Here is a 17391-nt window from a genome sequence, read left to right as displayed (position 1 = left end):
GCTGCACTACCGCACACATCACTTTTTAAATTAAAACCTGATTCAGCCTTCCTGGCATTTGAACTTGCTCCCTGTCTTCTGCGGACAATTCCTCCCTCTCATATCTGAAGCATGCTGAATTCTCATAATTTATGTCCGACAGCATTCCAGTTTAAAAATCTGTCCGCTTCTTCCAGATTCTTGGTGCAGAATCCCAGGGCCCTGATTCTTAGTAAAAGGTGCTACCTTCTCATAAGCAATCCTCTTAATTGCAAACTTTCTGTGCAACACATCTCCTTGTGTGAATGGAAAGAATAGCCGAACCCACAAAAAGCGTGCCCACATATACTCACTCCCTCAGCAGCATCAATAAAGAGTACGACGCCGTCAGAAATGCGGAGACCTGCTGTGACCTCGTCGGAGAAGTTTACATGACCTTTAGGGAGTGAAAATATATATATTTATAATCATCCAGAAGTGGAAAGTTGCAGTATGTGCTTCACAGAGAAGGAGGTGAACTGGAATATCCCTTGCGTAGCTCTATGACAAGGGAAGAGACAGCTCAAGGCAGAGTTCAAGGGGAAGGAGTAGCATGATAGAAAAGTAGAGGATGGAGAGAGCCTGCAGCACCTGAAGTCCACAGGAGAGTTCTGGCATCATAACAATGACTTGGGACGACCCAATACTCGCCCCTTTTCAGGGGATCACAAATCTAGCCAGATACTGGGGAGCAGGAGGAGGCAACTCCCTTGATGTACAGATCCTGCATTCAATATGAGCTGACATACTTCCAGCAGAATCCTAACCATGCCCGTCTACTGTACTCAGAAGTCAGTTCTATTAAATTTAGTAAGTGGGGGTAAGTGCTGCTATAATGGAAACCTCAACTGGAATGAAAGCAAGCTAAGATTACAAGGAATGGTGCAAAAAAACCCAAACCCCCAAAACCACACAGCTGCCCAAGCCAGTCAAATTTGGGAGGGTGGTTTTAAGGGTTGGCCACAATTCAGCTCACAATGAAGTATGCTTAAATTCTCCATTTCCAGTGCAACCGTGAGGCTATTCACATAAGGACCTGGCTTGCAAATGGCAATTTATTCCTCACTAAGCACTTCAGGCTGTGCAAAAGACAAAAAAGATGTGTGTGGTCGAAAAGCATCAGCTGAGATTATTGCACCTTCTTCATAATATAAATTTCTCTATATCATTGTTAGCCTGTTTTTGAAAACAGTCTTTTTAAAAACACCTTATCCTGTGTTTCCTGACAGTTTTTATGTTATGGGGTGAGTCTCCCAGACACCCAAACTCACCTGGTGTGTCCATGATGTTGAAGAGAAATGATTTGCCCTTTGTGTCTGGGAGAACAATGGTCACTGGCGTGCTCTTGATCCCAACTCCTCTCTGAAAAGAAACCAAGGTCAAGATGGGAGAGGGGTGAAAGTTGAGAGTTTGGGCTGAAAATGTGGACCATGACATTAGAGGGCACAGCATAGAGGGCAAATGACAGGGGCATGACCAAGAACAGTATGTATTCCTCAGACTACAATACTGACATGCAACTACGGGAAATGGTTACCTGGTATGGAATTTGACATTATGAGAAACTCAAGCAGAGAGACAAAGGATTGCACCTGGCATTAGTCTTAGTTGGAATACACCCATTGAAATTAAGGGCAATGCTAGTCTTGGTGTAATAACTTCAATAATAAGATGTACACTGAGCAGAACATAGCTGGATACAAGCTCAAGATTTTTCCTGTGAGTACTGGAGACACTAGCAATACAACAAGAGATCCAGCACACATGATGCATGCATTTCAGACCTCTCTGCAACACCTTGTACCGTATCTCCCCCCACATTGCACTTTCATAATGGCTGAGAAGTCTGTGCAGCAGATATACTTACCTCTTGCTCAGTGAAGAGTATATCTGTATAGCAAAGCTGAAAGGAACAATAAAAAAATTTACTCAACAGCCAGATCATTTAAGGTGGAGTATGTTCTTCCACGGCATCTTTTTCTTTTTTTTCCTCCTTTCTCTCCACACACACACACACACACACACACACAGTGCTTTTTCCTAAAAAAAATGTTTACGGCTACTCTCATTTTCCTACTCATATTGAAATACTGCCCCTCAATGAGGCCAAACTTGGATTCACAAAATGTTTAGGGGTATACGTACCCCTGCATCCCCCCAGAAAAAGCGCTCTGTGTGTGTGTTTGTGTGTGTACACACACACACACACACACACACACACACACACAAACACTAAAGTAATAGGTTTAGGATTCTAAACAAAACAACAAAGGCATACAATAAATAAACAACCAGTAAAGCAATCAATAATGGATGAAGAAAGAAAAATGAAGACTTCAAATCACTTCAACTTAATTTAATCAAAGCATATGGCTGATAATTTTCCTGGAGTTTTGAGTTCTAGAAATGTATAAACAAACTCCATCTTTTGATAAGTTTATAAAACACATCATCTTTAATCTGCTTCAAAACTACTGTTTTTACATATACATACAGTGGCACCTCGGGTTACAAACACTTCGGGTTACAGACTCCACTAACTTGGTAGTACCTCGGGTTAAGAACTTTGCCCCAGGATGAGAACAGAAATTGTGTGCTGGTGGTGCAGTGGCAGCAGGAGGCCCCATTAGCTGAAGTGGCACCTCAGGTTAAGAATGGTTTCAGGTTAAGAATGGACCTCTGGAATGAATTAAGTTTGTAACCAGAGGTACCACTGTATACAAATTCATGCACACTTAATTGATTTATTAATCAAACAAACCCCATGATGAATCGACTAAGATCTCTTTAACTGACAGTTAGCCCATATGCATCTAAATCTTTAGACAACAGTATCATAAACCTACCTCTTAAAGGATTAAAAACAAAGTATAAAGGTAACTTACATCCTGGTCATAACGCTTTCTGATCTCAGGATGAGTCTGTTCAACCAGGCAATCCACAAAGCAAGTCTGGAAGGAGCCAGAGAAACAAAAAGAAATGAATTGGCAAGGCATGAATTAGCTAGCTAAATGTGACCAGTCCAGGAAGCATAAGGATTTTGCATCTCTGCCTCTCTCCCACTCCCAATTTCAGAACTACAATCAATGCACTTTTGCAATTTCCTCACAATTATATCAACAACCGTTATTCATATCCAGTAAAAACATTAATAAATTCTAGCACCAACCCCATCCCGTTTTATAAAAATGTGAACAAAAGAAGATAGGATAGAGACCTGGCAACTGAGAAGCCAGCAACACTTGCAGACTCTCCCTAATAGTTTATCTAAATTGACTGCCCCGGCTTCAAAAAATCAGTAAGCAAGCTAAAATGATGACACCATTCCGGCATAACTGCAGCTCAAGTGTGAGAAGTATGTGTGTTAGGAGTTGCTCTTGTAGACAGAACTAACTCTGTGAGGCCCAAAGTCTTGGAAGGGCGTCAAGGAACTCTAAAACATTTAACCTTGAGAACCACACACTGAATCCAGTTTATTCAAAAACAAGAACCACACATGTACTGAGTGAGTACATCAGAATTCTGCCACATCTACGGAATGGACCACAGCTACTCCTGAGCTGCCTTAAATATATTAATTGATGCTAACCTTGCCATGATGCAGGTGCCCACAAAGTGTAACATTCCGAATCAGCTCTGAGTTGTCCATCAAGTCTGCTAGGAAACTAGAGAAGACCAAAGGAACAGGGAAGCTTTCAGTTATACACGCTGCCAAGTAACGTAAAATAATTCTCTTTATCTGAGTTACAACCCCCTCCCTGCCACAGAAACCAAAATCACCAGTATCTTCTGATATACTGAAAAAGCTTTTCATAGTCTACTTTGATTTTTAGTTGATAGTTCAGTCACTATCTTTTTAAAGTACTCTTAGTTGCCTTCACCTCTCAAGCTTAATCCACAGCTCTGCCTTTCCAAACCCTTCTTCCACATCACTGGAAAGGGGAGGGGGAACCAACAGGACCACATGGTGTTTATCCTGAATTTTAGAAGCATTAAGATAAAGGGGCAGGGAACCTATGGCCCTCCAGATGCTGTTGGACTTCAACTCTCATGAGCCCCTGCCACCAATGGTCACAGACGATGGGAGTTGTAGTTCAATGACATCTGGAGGGCCTCAGGTTCCCAACCCTTGAACTGGTAATTGGAAGGAGTTTGTATGTGATGGAGGGGTAATTCTGTAAGTGGGTGTGTGGAGAAATAAGTAAACACATCTGGTTAAGACTTTGTAATATTTGGACTGTAAGGAGAATTAACTGTTGCCTTGTCCCTGTTCCTGCCAACCCAGCAGTTCGAAAGCACACCAAAAGTGCAAGTAGATAAACAGGTACCGCTCCGGCGGGAAGGTAAACGGCGTTTCCGTGTGCTGCTGTGGTATCGCCAGATGCGGCTTAGTCATGCTGGCCACATGACCCGGAAGCTGTACGCTGGCTCCCTCGGCCAGTAAATCGAGATGAGCGCCACAACCCCAGAGTCGGCCACAACTGGACCTAATGGTCAGGGGTCCCTTTACCTTTAATATGCCCCAAGGCCACCAAATAGAATTGGGAATAAATTTAGAGGAATAACATGATTACTAACTCCTCCTCTGCTTGTCTGTAGATGTGAGAGACCAACAGAAGGGAGTTGCACAGGGAAAGAGAGAAAAAGAGAACAAACAAGCTATACTCACTCCATCTCATACACTGTGACTGGCAATGTTTGCTCCATGAGGGAGAATTTCTTGGTCTTCACGGGTTTAATAATAGGCTCTGAAAACAAACACAAGAAATAATATCCCTTTAAAGAGAAAAGCAGAAAAGCCCTACCTCAACCCTCAGCCAAGTAGAAAAAAGGAGCAAAACACAAACTTTTTGCGTGTCCCTGATCCCAGGTTCAGTTCCTGGTATCTGTGACTGAAGTCTCTTTTAAGGCTTGGAAAGATCTTGGAAAGTTACCTCCAATCATTGGGTGCAAACAGTACAGATGGAGCAATCCAATGGAAATAAAATTGTTTCTTGACTTTCCCATTTCAGATTGCAGATAGGTGCTCAACTGAATGACTGCTGATCCAGTATGCTATGCAGAAGACTCCTGCCTTCTCCCCGACAAGCTGGTTCTATAATTTCTCACCTGTCAAAGGCTGTGTGTCTTCCTCTTGCACAATGGTCTCCACCTCTGGACCATAAACCTCCTCAGCTGTTGGATAATATTTCTTATCTTCATGCAGCACCACATCCATCCCAGGGTGGTCATCATCGTGGTCTCCAATGTCATCATCATCATCGTCCTCATCGAGCTGAAAACAGAATGAAGGGCCTTCAGCTGGTCTCTAGCAATTTCCATCCAGTGCAGTCCCAATTATGGAACTTGGGGTTGGCTCCCATGTGCATGTTCATCACTTGATGATGGCAACATCAAGCTTGCAAAAGTTCATACACTCAGGTCCTGCGTCATGAACACAATGCGTTCTCTGGAAATTGTTAGGTGAATGCTCACATAAAGAATTAATGATTGATTTCTATGGGAAAATTTCTAATGCGTTCCCGACCACAAAATCTGTGGTGCATGTAGGCAGGTTTGGGTACTAATCCCTTGTGTTGGGGTAAGTGAATTTTTGCACAGTGAGAATTTGTAAAATGGGACCTGCGTGTGCAATTTATTTGTTGGACTTCAAAGTGTCATGGGACACCCAGTTGCCTTTGCAGCGACCGTGAAACATGGCTAGTTTCCTTGAATGAACATGACACCTTTTTTCCATGATCCTAAAAAATTAAATTAACTACGTAATCAAATGAATAACCCAAATATTTAATCATCCAACAGCCTTAACTACAGTGGTGCCTCGCAAGACGAAATTAATCCGTTCCATGAGGCTCTTCGTATAGCGTTTTTTTCGTCTTGCAAAGCAAGCCCATTGACATCTTAGCGGATTAGCGGCTTTTAGCGGATCAGCTGATAAGCGGCTTAGCGGCTTAGGAAAAGGGGGGGGGAGGAAAAAAACCCCGCAGAAATTCGCAAGACATTTCGTCTTGCGAAGCAAGCCCATAGGGAAATTCGTTTTGCGAAGCGCCTCCAAAACGGAAAACCCTTTCGTCTAGCAGGTTTTCCGTCTTGCGAGGCGTTCATCTTGCGGGGCACCACTGTAAAACCATCGGGTGGCCTTTAGTATAGTTAACATTTAGAGGAAGCATAATCCCCATACCTCATCTAGATCCTTTGAATCCCGACCCATCTCGTCGTCATCATCATCAGAATCAAGCTCTGGGCCAATATAATTTCCAAATTCATCATACAGATCTGTATCCATGTTGCCGGACCCTGGAAAGAAGAAAAGCCTTTGAAACAAGTATAGCAAGGTCAGTTTTTATCCTGAAAATGTGTGTGTGTGTGTGTGTGTGTTTGTTTGGGTATTTTTGTATTGCTGAATTTTGCTAGCTATTCAGTATAGATATAAGGAGTGTAAGTGTGTTTTCCTGCTTATTGTGTTTTTGACAGCTTATTTGCTTATTTTTATTGTGAACCTCGCCTGTAGCAACCTCCACAGCTGTCCATCACAGTAGCGCCTGGCCCTTATTTCTAGTTCCAATTTGTCCCTCCTAGTTTACTCAAGTGCCCCTGCTTAACCCATCAGGCTTCATAACAGACCCTTGACCTCAGTGGGGCTTCGGCCTCCCCCATCCCGCTTAAGGCGGTTAAGACCACAGCCGAAGTTGTCGCCTCTTCTTCTTCTTCTTCTTCTTAAAATCAAGTTTCTAGTCCTTAGAGGCCTGGGGAACAAAACACGGTGCGGCTGAGAAACGCCTATATCACCCGCATGCCGAATATTACGCGCACCTTATCTGCCTTCCCTTCCTCCTCGGCGGCGCCTTTCTCAGCACAGAACGGAGCCCTCGCTGAGAGAAGAAGCGCGCGTTGCTCGCGACGTTCTTCTTTTTCCGTCGCGCGCCGCTGCGACGCTGCCGTGGAAAGCCCCTCCGCCGCTTCCTCCGAAAGAGGCTGCCTATCCTATTGCCTGGCCGATTCGTCGCCTTCCCACCCCCCTTCATTTAAATAAAATAAAATACCGGTGTTTGGGGAGGCACTTAAAGGCATTCTTCTGATTCTTATATAGACGTGGGAGGGCAGAGAATGAAAATTATAATCAGGCGACTAGCGAAGACAACTCCTTTCTTCGGAGGGTCCTTCGCGTCCCGGCGTGGTCTGGTTGTTATGGAAACCAAACCTAGGCCTCGTTGCTATGGAAACCTGATGCCTAGCCGGTGCGGGGTGGGGAACGGGGAAAGCGGGGGTGGATTTGGAGACGACTTCCGCAGAGCCCTCAACCGGTGTAATAAATAACCTCAGTTCCTCATTATCTGGGAGTGGTACCCAGGGTCGTTTTTCCACGTAGACCCGTGGAACTCATAGGTGCAGGATATGGATCAGTCCTTGGAATGACGCATCAGAATTGAGGGATGAGATACCACCCCACCCCGAGCTAAAAGGGGCACGGGAAATTCCCTGCACCTCAGGGCTCAGGGGCTTCCTCTGAGAACCCGATGCTTTGCCATATTGATATGCTTCTGCAGTGCTCTTTGCTGTAAAAACCAAGCAAATATTGCAAAGCTACTGTAAATGTTTAGTTCTCGCTCTACGAAGGAAGCAAAAACCCTTTGGTGCATCTCCACTCCTGGAAACTTTGGCCGCTTGGGAAGTGGGAAGCATAACTGTCAACTTTCAGATTTGAAAATAAGGGATCAGCAGCCTCGAAAATAAGGGATCAACAGCCTCACAGTCTACGGGATATCTAACAATCCGGGATAGCAGCGGGAAGCAGCGGGAAATGGCGCTGGAATAAGGGAATTTCCCGCAAAAAAAGGGAAGGTTGACAGCTATGGTGGGAACTGCATAGCGATATTCGCGGATTAGCATTTAGTAGCATAGCTTAATTTCTCTGCACTTGGGTGTCCCCCCCCCCCCAATTTGATTCCCACAAGATGTGTTTCTAGAGTTTTTCGGGGAAAGAGTTGTTTGTTTTTTAAATGTCCTGTTGTTTCTAGATAACCTGAGATGGAGGGTGCAATCAACTTCCGTGCTTTGGAGAAAGAGTTGGAAGAAGCTATTGCCGCTGATGAAAAGTACCAGAGAGAGAATGAAGCCAAGTTCCGAGCAGTGCACCAGAAAGTGGCGACTTATGAAGAATTCAGGTTTCTCGAATTCCATTGGTCCCTTTAGTTGATGTGATGCAAGAGGCAGTACATCTCTCCAGTGCTTTTTTTCTTTTAAAAAAAATATGTTTAAGGGTGCTCTCATTTTTACTCAAGAAAATCACCATTTTATAGTTCAAATTGGGGTAAGTAAATACAGTAAATGGACAAAAGTACAAAGATTCACAAAATGTTTAGGGGTATACGCTTACCCCTAAACATTTTGTGAATGCGTCCCCCCAGAAAAAAGCACTGCAGCTATCTGTTTATCCATGAGGTCAACTGCTTGTGAATTTAACCCAATGAACATGCAGTCACATGGCAGGCTGCTGCAGATTATGCATACTGCAAAAGTCATGTGCATTGATTACTTATATGTGCCTTATCAAAGAAATACAACCAGTTCTCCCAACCTCACTCTTGACTTCTGGGTGCCTGAGATAAAGAAGGCTAATTGCATTTTTAAAAGATCTCTGAAAACACCCCCAAAGATAAATGGGGCAGTGATGGGGCCTTATCCTATTACCTGCTTTCTGTTAGAATTCTTGCTCCATGATTGCATGGGATTGTTGTCTATCACATGACGGTATATGTTTTGACTCCACAGAGTGGGAAGTGACGGAGACAGGATGTTTGTGTTACTGTGTTCTGTGAAGTGGGACTATTGTCCTTTGTTCTTTTTCTCTTTGCTGTCTGATGCTAGAGAGAGAGGGAGCCATGTTGCAGTGCTCCGTGTGTGTTTATATGTAAATAAAGTAGACTTCCGGGTTAGCGCCATCGGCAATGGCGGAATTCCTCTGATCCAGAGGAACCCGCTCCGCGAAAATTGGGTCTTGCCGCCGCGGCGAAGGTGGAGACCCTTTAAAAATCCCAGGCGGAGGAAGCCTGGGAACATGGGATTTGGCTGACACCAGGAGCGCCCCCCCCCACACGCAAGGAAACCCCTTTTTCAGGGATCCGAAGCAACGTGAGGTGAGCGGCGCGGTGTTTTGAATCGACCGCTATTTTTGTGGAGTGAAGCCGCACAGCCGTTGCCGGAGAGCGCTGACTTTTTCCTGTGGACAATTGGACTCTAAACAAGTACCCGTGAGTAGAACGGAAAATTGGGCTAAGAAACATTTTAATTTGGCATTCGAATGGGAAGGTTCTAAACAGGAAGTCCGCCTTCCGCTTTTGTAAATAGCCTGAAGCAAAAATTGTGCAAGCTAAAGTCTGGAAAGTTGTACATAAAGGTTTAAAATTCCTCCTGTTTTAACCATCTAAACCCCTCTTGGAAGCAGGAGTAAAGAGGGGGAATTTTGACTGTTTAAGCCTGCAGGAGAGAGAGTAAAGAAAGATAAATTTCCACCGTCTCAAACCTGGGAACGGGGTGTCAGAGACAGAGATTTTTGGTGAAGTTCATTGACTGTGAAAGGAGCATCCTTTGACAGATAGTTAAAGAAGAGAAACAAATTGTCTCCAATGTTGCCTTTTGCATTTAAAAGAAACAAGAAATCTGAAAAATGAAAGTAACTTTCTTTTGTTGGATCTGCTTTCAAAAGATGGATACAAATAGAAATTGTCTCCTCAAGAGGGAGCTTGTTAAATTGTTGCTGGAGTCGATCTGGGGACTCTACAGCTGCGGTGATAAGGATCGTGGGATCAGACTGTGACCTTGAACAAAAATGTGTTTGGAAGAAGTTTTGGTGCTTGCCTTTTGTAAGACAAGCGCTTTGTTGGAGCAGATGCATGAGAAGATGGTCTTGATGACTGTTGCAATCAAAAATTTTGGACAAACAGTGAATACTTATACAGAAACCATCCAGGAGCCAACTCAGGAACCTGCTTTGACAGAGCAAGTGCAAATGCAGAAGATAATGGAGGAGGCTGCTGTTGAACCTCAAGTAATACAAATGGAGAAGCCCGAGGCCCTACAGGAGCATAAGCCGTTGTTGTTGAAGGTTGAATCTGGAGTGGGCCGGGGGGGTCTGGAGTTGTGGGGGCCCTTAAGTTTGGAGGGACTTTGAAACATGCCTTTAAATATTTTCTGGACTATACTGTTGATTGTGGGGAATGGGACTGTGGGGAATGGGCCGATCTGCTGAGGAGAGACGGAGATATTTTTGAGTTGGAACATCCCCGAGACCTACTCCTTAATGAGAAAGGAAAGGAATTAAGAAAGAGATCAACAAAAGATAAGGTAAAGTGCAAGTACAAACAAGAAGAAGATCTGCAGAAGGGACATGGAAAAGACTTAAGAGCCTCGGACATAAGATTACCAGGTTGATGGACTAGATGGAACGGACAGTAAGGACTGACATAACCCGAGACCAGGAAGAAGAGACGCTGGAGGAAGATTGGAAGAATTTTTTTTATTTATATTGGGAATTAGTGTAAAATTAATGAGCATTAGGAAAATGTTGGAATGAAAATATTTGGCTTTAGTAGAAATGATATAAGGAATTATGTACAAATAAATATTAAGTTTTAAGCTTTAAGGTATTTTATAGAAAGATGAGGTTAAAATAAATTAAGGTAAATTGAATGACAGAATATAGTGAAAGATGGAAAGGATTTGCTGAGTTAACTAATAGGTTAGCATGTTAAGACAAATTATTCAATAAAAATTGAGGGAGATGGAAAGAATTTGCTGAAACAAATAACTAAACTAGAATACAAAAAGGGAGGTGTGAGGAGGTTGATGAAACAAGTAAATGAAGGATGGAGATATGGAATATTGGATGTGTGTTTTTTTATTGTTATTGGTGTATTGGTTTTTATGTGTTTTTTTTAATGTACTGTTATGTATGTTTTGTTAATTTTTTGTTGTTCTCTCTTTTGCCTTTTTTGTAATTTTTGAAACTTCTAATAAATATCATTTAAATATATATATATATATGTATGTATGTATGTATGTAAATAAAGTAGATTAGCCAAAATGCTGACTTGCTGAGGTCTGTTACGCATGGTGCGCAAACTCTATGGATCCCTAAGTGTGCCGGTGTCGGTTGGCATCGGTCGCTGTGATGTTCAGGCTGTAGAAAGCTTATGAACAATCAACCAGGAGGGAGGGAACATGCCAGTCGGGCATGTGTCTCTGCCAGGGTGCTACTCAAGTGTAGGCTGAACTCCTAACACTTTCCATGTTGCAGTGTGCACCACAGTAAGCTACAGGCAGCAAATATTGTTATATCAGTAGCAGCCAGTGGCCACTCAAAGTTTCAAATGTCCAGGACCATACAGTGCTTAGCTTGGGTAAATGAAATAATAAAAAATGTTCCTGTACTTTTAACAATTACGTATGTAGAGGGAATTTCAGCAGATACATGTCTTCTCATCCTTGCAACATTATACTAGCTGAGCTATAGCTGCTGAATTTCCCTCCAAATTGCAATAATGCCCCTTTCTCTCCTGCTTGCAGGGATATTGTTTTAGCATCACATTTAAAGCCTCTGGAGAAAAAGGACAAGGTGGGGAAGAAAAGAAATGTGTTGTGGAACTCCCATGCAGTTAAAGCAAACTTCAAACAAGAGAGTGAGGTACAGCTGTCTCAGGTAAGATTTCTTCTTTCCAGGAGTTTGGAGATCCGTGGCTATACTTATATAGAGCTATACTTCTTATTTTATTATCTACGTTTATTTATTTGTGGCAAAACAAAGCATAACAGCAAATGCCTAATAAAATAAAAGTAGAAAGGGATATTGAGAACTAAACATATAGGAACAATTTTCCTTACCAAAATAAATTAATATCACCATTAAGGTCAGTTAAAGTCTTTCTCCGGTGGGGTGGAGAGTGGGCCAGGATCCACTTGTGCTGGGATCTGTGACATTGTTCTTCTCCTCCAGGAGTTGGAACAGCTGCCCAAGACATCTGCAGAATTCTACAGAGATTGGCGCAGATGCATGAAAAACAGCCAAGAACGCTACCAGCTCCTGCTCCAACTTGGATCCCAAAACCTGGGCCAAATCTTCCAAACAGATCTTGCTTTTGGTTTCCTAGGTGAATTCCTAGCAGTGTTCAGTGAAAATATCTGCCTCAAAGACCGGGACTCTGTCTTGGAGATTTTGGAGAGTTTTTCAGGAACCAAACGCTTTGGATTGAATGTGGAACTCATGAGTGAGCAAGAGAAGAAAAACTGTCGACAGTTGTTTGAGAAATTGCAAAGCATGGGGACTGACCCTAGCAATCCTCCTGACTTTTCACATGCCACAGAGGGGGAAGGTGTGCCTGTTACCCAAATCCACTGCCAAGCAGATGGACCAACTGAAATAAAATTGATGGAACTAATGCGCCTTTACAAAGTCACCTAAAGGAAGCTAGAGCTTGTGTCACAAGCCACACCACATAGGGAAATAATGGAGAAGATACAGGGGATAGGAACATCCACTAGGAACATCTTCTATCAATCCCCATTAAGGTGAGTGGGAGATTATCAAGAGCACACATGAATTATTGTACATCTCCAGTTAATCTCAGTACAACTTGTATAGAATATATATTTGTTGAATGGTGGATGGACCCATTTACTGATGGACCTGCACCTGTTTGCTGTGTTTTTAGGTGAGCTCTGACTTCTCCAACAAGGCAGATAGTGCATTGTCAATAAATAATATTTGTTAATGGATCAATTTTTGCTGTGGTTTATCTCCTAATTCTCATGGCACTTGTGCTATTGACTTCTGCTCTAGTTAGGACTCAGCAGGGCTTAGCCCCAGAACGAGTTGGCCATGCTAAGGCTCTCATTCATGGGTAACAATAACCTGAAGATACTGCTGTCCATCCAGGCTTAATATAAACTTGGTCGTATTAAGTAGTGTGGGTGTTTGCATATAATTGGGGAGGAGCAATGGCTTGGTCCTCCAGTGCTTGGTTTGCCTGTCCCAAGTTTAATCTCTGGTATCTCCAGTTAAAAGCATATCATGTTGCTGGGTTGAGAAATACCCTGCCTGACATGTTGGAGGGCTGCTGGCAATCTGAACAGACAATACTAAAAGCCAGTATAAGTCAGCTTCATACACACACACACACACACACACACACACACACAATGGGGTAACAGCTAGTTGTTCATGCTGACCACTCTGGAGCTGAGACTGCATTCTAGAACTTGTGTGAGCAAAAATGGAAACGGTTCTGGAGTCTTCGTTCCTCCACACACTGTTTAGTATCCTACCTAGTTTGCCTACTTAAAAGAGCAGTGAAGCAGAGTTGAACTACAGAACTTGTAATCAACCAATGCGGAAGCTGTTGACCAAAGTGTACCACCATCAAATGGCTTCAACGGGGTTGGCTGGAATTGCGATAGTCCTTGGCACTGCTGATGTTCTCCATGCCTTTGCCATTATAGAGAAGGAGGACGTGTTCAAGAAGATCCCTTGCCCAGCTTTTCTGATGTTTGAAAACGCTGCTTACTTGGCCGACATGAGCTTTGAGTTGCCTTGCAATTGCAAGCCCGAGGAGGTCACCTCTGTGGTTTGGTACTTTCAGAAGAACATGGGCAGACACCGGACTAAGGTCTTGACAGACTTTGATGGCACTTTGGTTGTGGACTCGAGCCACATCAAGAGAGGCGTTGACATGCTGCGGCGCTTCAGCATCAGGATGTTCAGCCTCATTGTCTTCCGCGTTCAGGTGGAAGATTCAGGGCACTACATTTGTGGCACCAAGAAAGGGGATTTCTTCTACGGCTACGATGTAGACGTGCAGACTTCCAAAAACATAGCTGTTGCCTTTGCAGATGAGGATCAGCACCCACAAAAGGACTTCAACAGAACACACTTTGTAGTCTTTACCGTCTTCTGGGAATGGACCAAGTGCAATCGCTGTGATGTCAGAGGTGAGCAGCGGAGAGTTGGGCTTTGCTATGTGCAGAGCCCCTATCTGCTCAGGCGATACCGTACTACCATACCAGAGGTGGCTTCCTGCGGCTCCAAGTCTGTCCCAAAGCAGTTTCGGGGGGTTCCGAATAGGAAGCCCGAGGTCGTTATCCGAAGTTGCATGGCACCTTGCAGGAAAAAGATGTCCTCCATGGGAGAGGCATCCATCTCAGATGTCATCTCCAAGCTTGGGGAGAAACCCTGGGTTCCTGACATCCCTATCCAATTCCACAAGCAATCCCTTGGCACTGGGCTGATCATAGCCTGCCCTGGTGCCAGGCCAGAGCATGCTGTGGCTTGGGACAAAGACTCAACCCGGATGTACCTCACTAGGTTCCTGACCGGGGTCAACAAGAGCATGAGGGTCTTCATTGACCACGGAAACCATCTGCACATACGCTTTGCCCAGATGGATGACAGAGGCGTCTACTACTGCTGGCGAGAGGGACAACTGGTGGCTGGCTTTAGGCTTGCTGTTGTGTACGAGAGCCGCCACAAGAGAAGCATTGATGATCCTGAGACACAATACGCCATCAAGGCCATCTTCACAAGCTATGTCTTCATCACCCTCCTCTTTGTCAGCATCCACGTTGTCCGCTGCTGTGTTTATGCCTTCAGGTGCACATCTGTGGAATAGCACCTGCCAGGAAAACTCTTCAGGGGCTCAATTTATTCACTTTTAAAATTTGTTGTTGTTAACCCATTTACCTATTGATCTAGTAAATATTTAATTTATCAACTGTCTTGGCTCTTAACCATCTGAGCTTAACCAATGTATTTCAAAAGCTTTGAATAAGGGCCTTTTCGGAGGGTTTTTTTCTCCTATGTGTGGTAGCTTTCAAATTTGTTAAAACATTCCTAGAAGGAATGGCAATCCTTTAATGTTTTTCATCAGCTATAGGGGATGCAAAATGTTATCTGTTGCAATCTGTTGCCAGTTTGCAAACAAGCTCAAAACCCAGCTGGATTGTGGAAGTTCTAAATTTAAAAAATGCTGAAATCAACAGAGCATTATCTCTCAATTTCAGTGGTTTGCCAGCGATTTTTACATATAGTTAGAAGAACTTTGAAAACCACAGTGAAAAATCATTCATGCTCTGCCTGCATCTGATCCTGGGTTCCAATCTCCAGACCTTGGCATCTCCCCTTTTTAGAATAATTTTGGGTAGGAAGGCAGCAAACTACAGTTTCCAGGATTCTTGTGTTGGGTGCTTTAAATGCAAAGTGTGTTTAAAGCTTTAATCTTCTTTGCCTTCCAATCAGCTCTGCAGATTCATTGACATGGGTTCCTCCAGTGGCTGGTGTTGGAAATGGGTGGAAGGCATCTTGATGTCTGTTGTGGTTGCACTCCTAGCAGGCTCAAAGGCTGCTTAACTCAGAATAGGTGATTTGAGGGCAGGGGACAGTGTATTGAGCCAGAGTTGCTACAAAGGCCCTGATAACGGAAAAGGAAATGGGAAGAAGAGGAGGAGGAGAATGGTGAGCCCTTAGCAATGCTATTGGCAGACACTTTGGGACACAACAGAGTCAGTCTGAATTTGTCAGCCTTCTTTGGGAAGTTGTGTATAACGTTTCCTATTTATGTGCACTTTTAGTATTGTTTCCACACAGCTCTTTCCAAAAGTCATGGAAACGTACTACAGAAAGGACCTTTTCCGCTGTGATGTCCTAACCTGGAACATTCTCTGCAAGGAGGCTTCCCTGGCACACCAAACCTACACTGGGAGCCAGTGTGGTGTAGTGGTTAAGAGCGTTAGTCTCCTAATCTGGGGAACCGGGTTTGCGTCTCCGCTCCTCCACATGCAGCTGCTGGGTGACCTTGGGCCAGTCACTTTTCTATGAAGTCTCTCAGCCCCACTCACCTCACAGAGTGTTTGTTGTGGGGGAGGAAGGGAAAGGAGAATGTTAGCCGCTTTGAGACTCCTTAAAGGGAGTGAAAGGCGGGATATCAAATCCAAACTCTTCTTCTTCTTCTTCTACATTAATGTACCGGTAATTCCTGTCCCAGGCAAATATATTTGTATTTCCTCAGATCTTTTATTTTCCATTCACTTCCCTTATGATTTTTTTTTTAACTCAGCACATATGATTTTCTGCTGCATGTATGTGTTCGTGTGGTTATTTATATGTGTTTTTATGTACTGTAACTGTTTTTGTATATATGCACACATAGGTATTTGCGTCTGTAAGGCATCCTGGAAATTCATTGAAGGGCAGGATATAAATACCCCCTATAACTGATGAAAAAAATTGGGAAAGAAGCTACTTTATGAAACACTTTCAAAAGGGAGATTAAAATAAGTGGGAATACATTTTTCATAAAAGAAAATAAAAAACTCACCGCTTCACGTCATAATACTTTTAGTGATTGCTAAGGGTTTAAGTACAGCATTAGAAATTGACCTGACATTTGGAAATATGCAGGTAATATTGCGAGGCTAACATACATATATTCGGCAGTACACAAAGAACAGCAGAAAAGTTGTAGATTGTTTAGGTACCAGCAATGGTTACAGACATCTGAGTTTAACATTTTTTGTATCTAACAATAACAGTCCCTGCAGTAGTGGTTTTAGTAGGGCTAGTTATCTGCTTTTATGGGCACACAGGTAAAGGTCAGGTTGTATTAAAAAGGTATTTTGGATAAAGTGTTGAGCACATAATTTCCCTGTCCTCTTCTGTGTTCAAGTGCCAGTACAAGCCTTTGCCTGTCCACTTCCAAGCAAGTCCCACTGAGTTCAATATGACTTACTCAGAATGGAGTGCGCCAGCATTCAGGGCAGCTTTTCAAATGCTTGAAGATGATTACAACCACATTTTATATTCTTTTTACTAGGCTAAACCTGTAGCAAGTTCTATCAAGCTTTGATCTTTACACTTGATCTCCTAGATCAGTAATTATAGAGGTGACTTGCTCACCTGATCATTTGTAATATGTCACTATCTTTCCCGGATGCCCTAATTTCTTTCTTTCTTTCTTTCTTTCTTTCTTTCTTTCTTTCTTTCTTTCTTTCTTTCTCTCTCTCTCTCTCTCTCTCTCTCTCTTTTCTGCCACACCACCGTCCTTCAGTATCGTTCACATCAGCCTTCAAAATTTCCCATGGCACGGCATCCCTCTGTATGTTATTGAGACACTATTTTCTGCAGATTGCTTAAATGGCAGCCCTCACAATAATACACCGGCCTCACCCATTTACTCGGGTCAAGGGGTGTGGGGGTGTAGAGACCAGCTACTTGCTCACAAGGAGCTCAACTAGCAGGGGTGAGTGAACCTGACATATTTTGTGTCTCTTCATTTCTCATTTTTCCAGTTCCCCACAGTTCCACATCTGTTTGTGATAATAATAATA

At 43.3% G+C, this 17391-nt stretch overlaps 3 protein-coding genes across 4 annotated transcripts in view; 2 read left to right on the top strand and 1 right to left on the bottom strand.

The window, feature by feature from the left end:
- Nucleotides 1-6972, bottom strand: part of EFTUD2 (elongation factor Tu GTP binding domain containing 2) — a 29256-nt gene extending 22284 nt beyond the window's left edge. The window contains exons 1-9 of the mRNA XM_081837699.1: nt 6832-6972; nt 6200-6315; nt 5128-5293; nt 4688-4766; nt 3608-3683; nt 2904-2969; nt 1886-1921; nt 1290-1380; nt 333-415 (exon numbers count right to left, since the gene is read on the bottom strand). Of these exons, the coding sequence (XP_081693825.1) occupies nt 333-415; nt 1290-1380; nt 1886-1921; nt 2904-2969; nt 3608-3683; nt 4688-4766; nt 5128-5293; nt 6200-6304 (702 nt within the window). The 5' untranslated portion in view covers nt 6305-6315; nt 6832-6972. The remainder of the gene's footprint in view (nt 1-332; nt 416-1289; nt 1381-1885; nt 1922-2903; nt 2970-3607; nt 3684-4687; nt 4767-5127; nt 5294-6199; nt 6316-6831) is intronic.
- A 236-nt stretch (nt 6973-7208) lies between these two features.
- Nucleotides 7209-12789, top strand: DNAAF19 (dynein axonemal assembly factor 19). 2 transcript variants are annotated; one of them, XM_081838246.1, is made up of 4 exons: nt 7209-7324; nt 8037-8183; nt 11584-11716; nt 12011-12789. In XM_081838246.1, exons 2-4 carry the CDS (start codon nt 8047-8049, stop codon nt 12473-12475), a joined length of 735 nt encoding a protein of 244 aa, XP_081694372.1. In that variant the 5' UTR covers nt 7209-7324; nt 8037-8046; the 3' UTR covers nt 12476-12789. The 2 variants fall into 2 exon arrangements, with proteins under 2 accessions (XP_081694372.1, XP_081694373.1); XM_081838247.1 differs by having other exon boundaries at nt 7211-7256.
- A 100-nt stretch (nt 12790-12889) lies between these two features.
- On the top strand, nt 12890-14785 carry FAM187A (family with sequence similarity 187 member A). The gene has a single exon (XM_081838068.1). The coding sequence runs from the start codon at nt 13401-13403 to the stop codon at nt 14676-14678; it is 1278 nt and encodes a 425-aa protein (XP_081694194.1). The 5' UTR covers nt 12890-13400; the 3' UTR covers nt 14679-14785.
- Nucleotides 14786-17391: the final 2606 nt, after the last annotated feature.

This window comes from Podarcis erhardii, assembly GCF_964252035.2.
Source record: "Podarcis erhardii genome assembly, chromosome: 13".
In the NCBI taxonomy this organism is placed as follows: domain Eukaryota; kingdom Metazoa; phylum Chordata; class Lepidosauria; order Squamata; family Lacertidae; genus Podarcis; species Podarcis erhardii.
The sequence above is the reverse complement of the archived record's forward strand: the minus strand, read 5'-3'. Positions and strand labels throughout refer to the sequence as shown.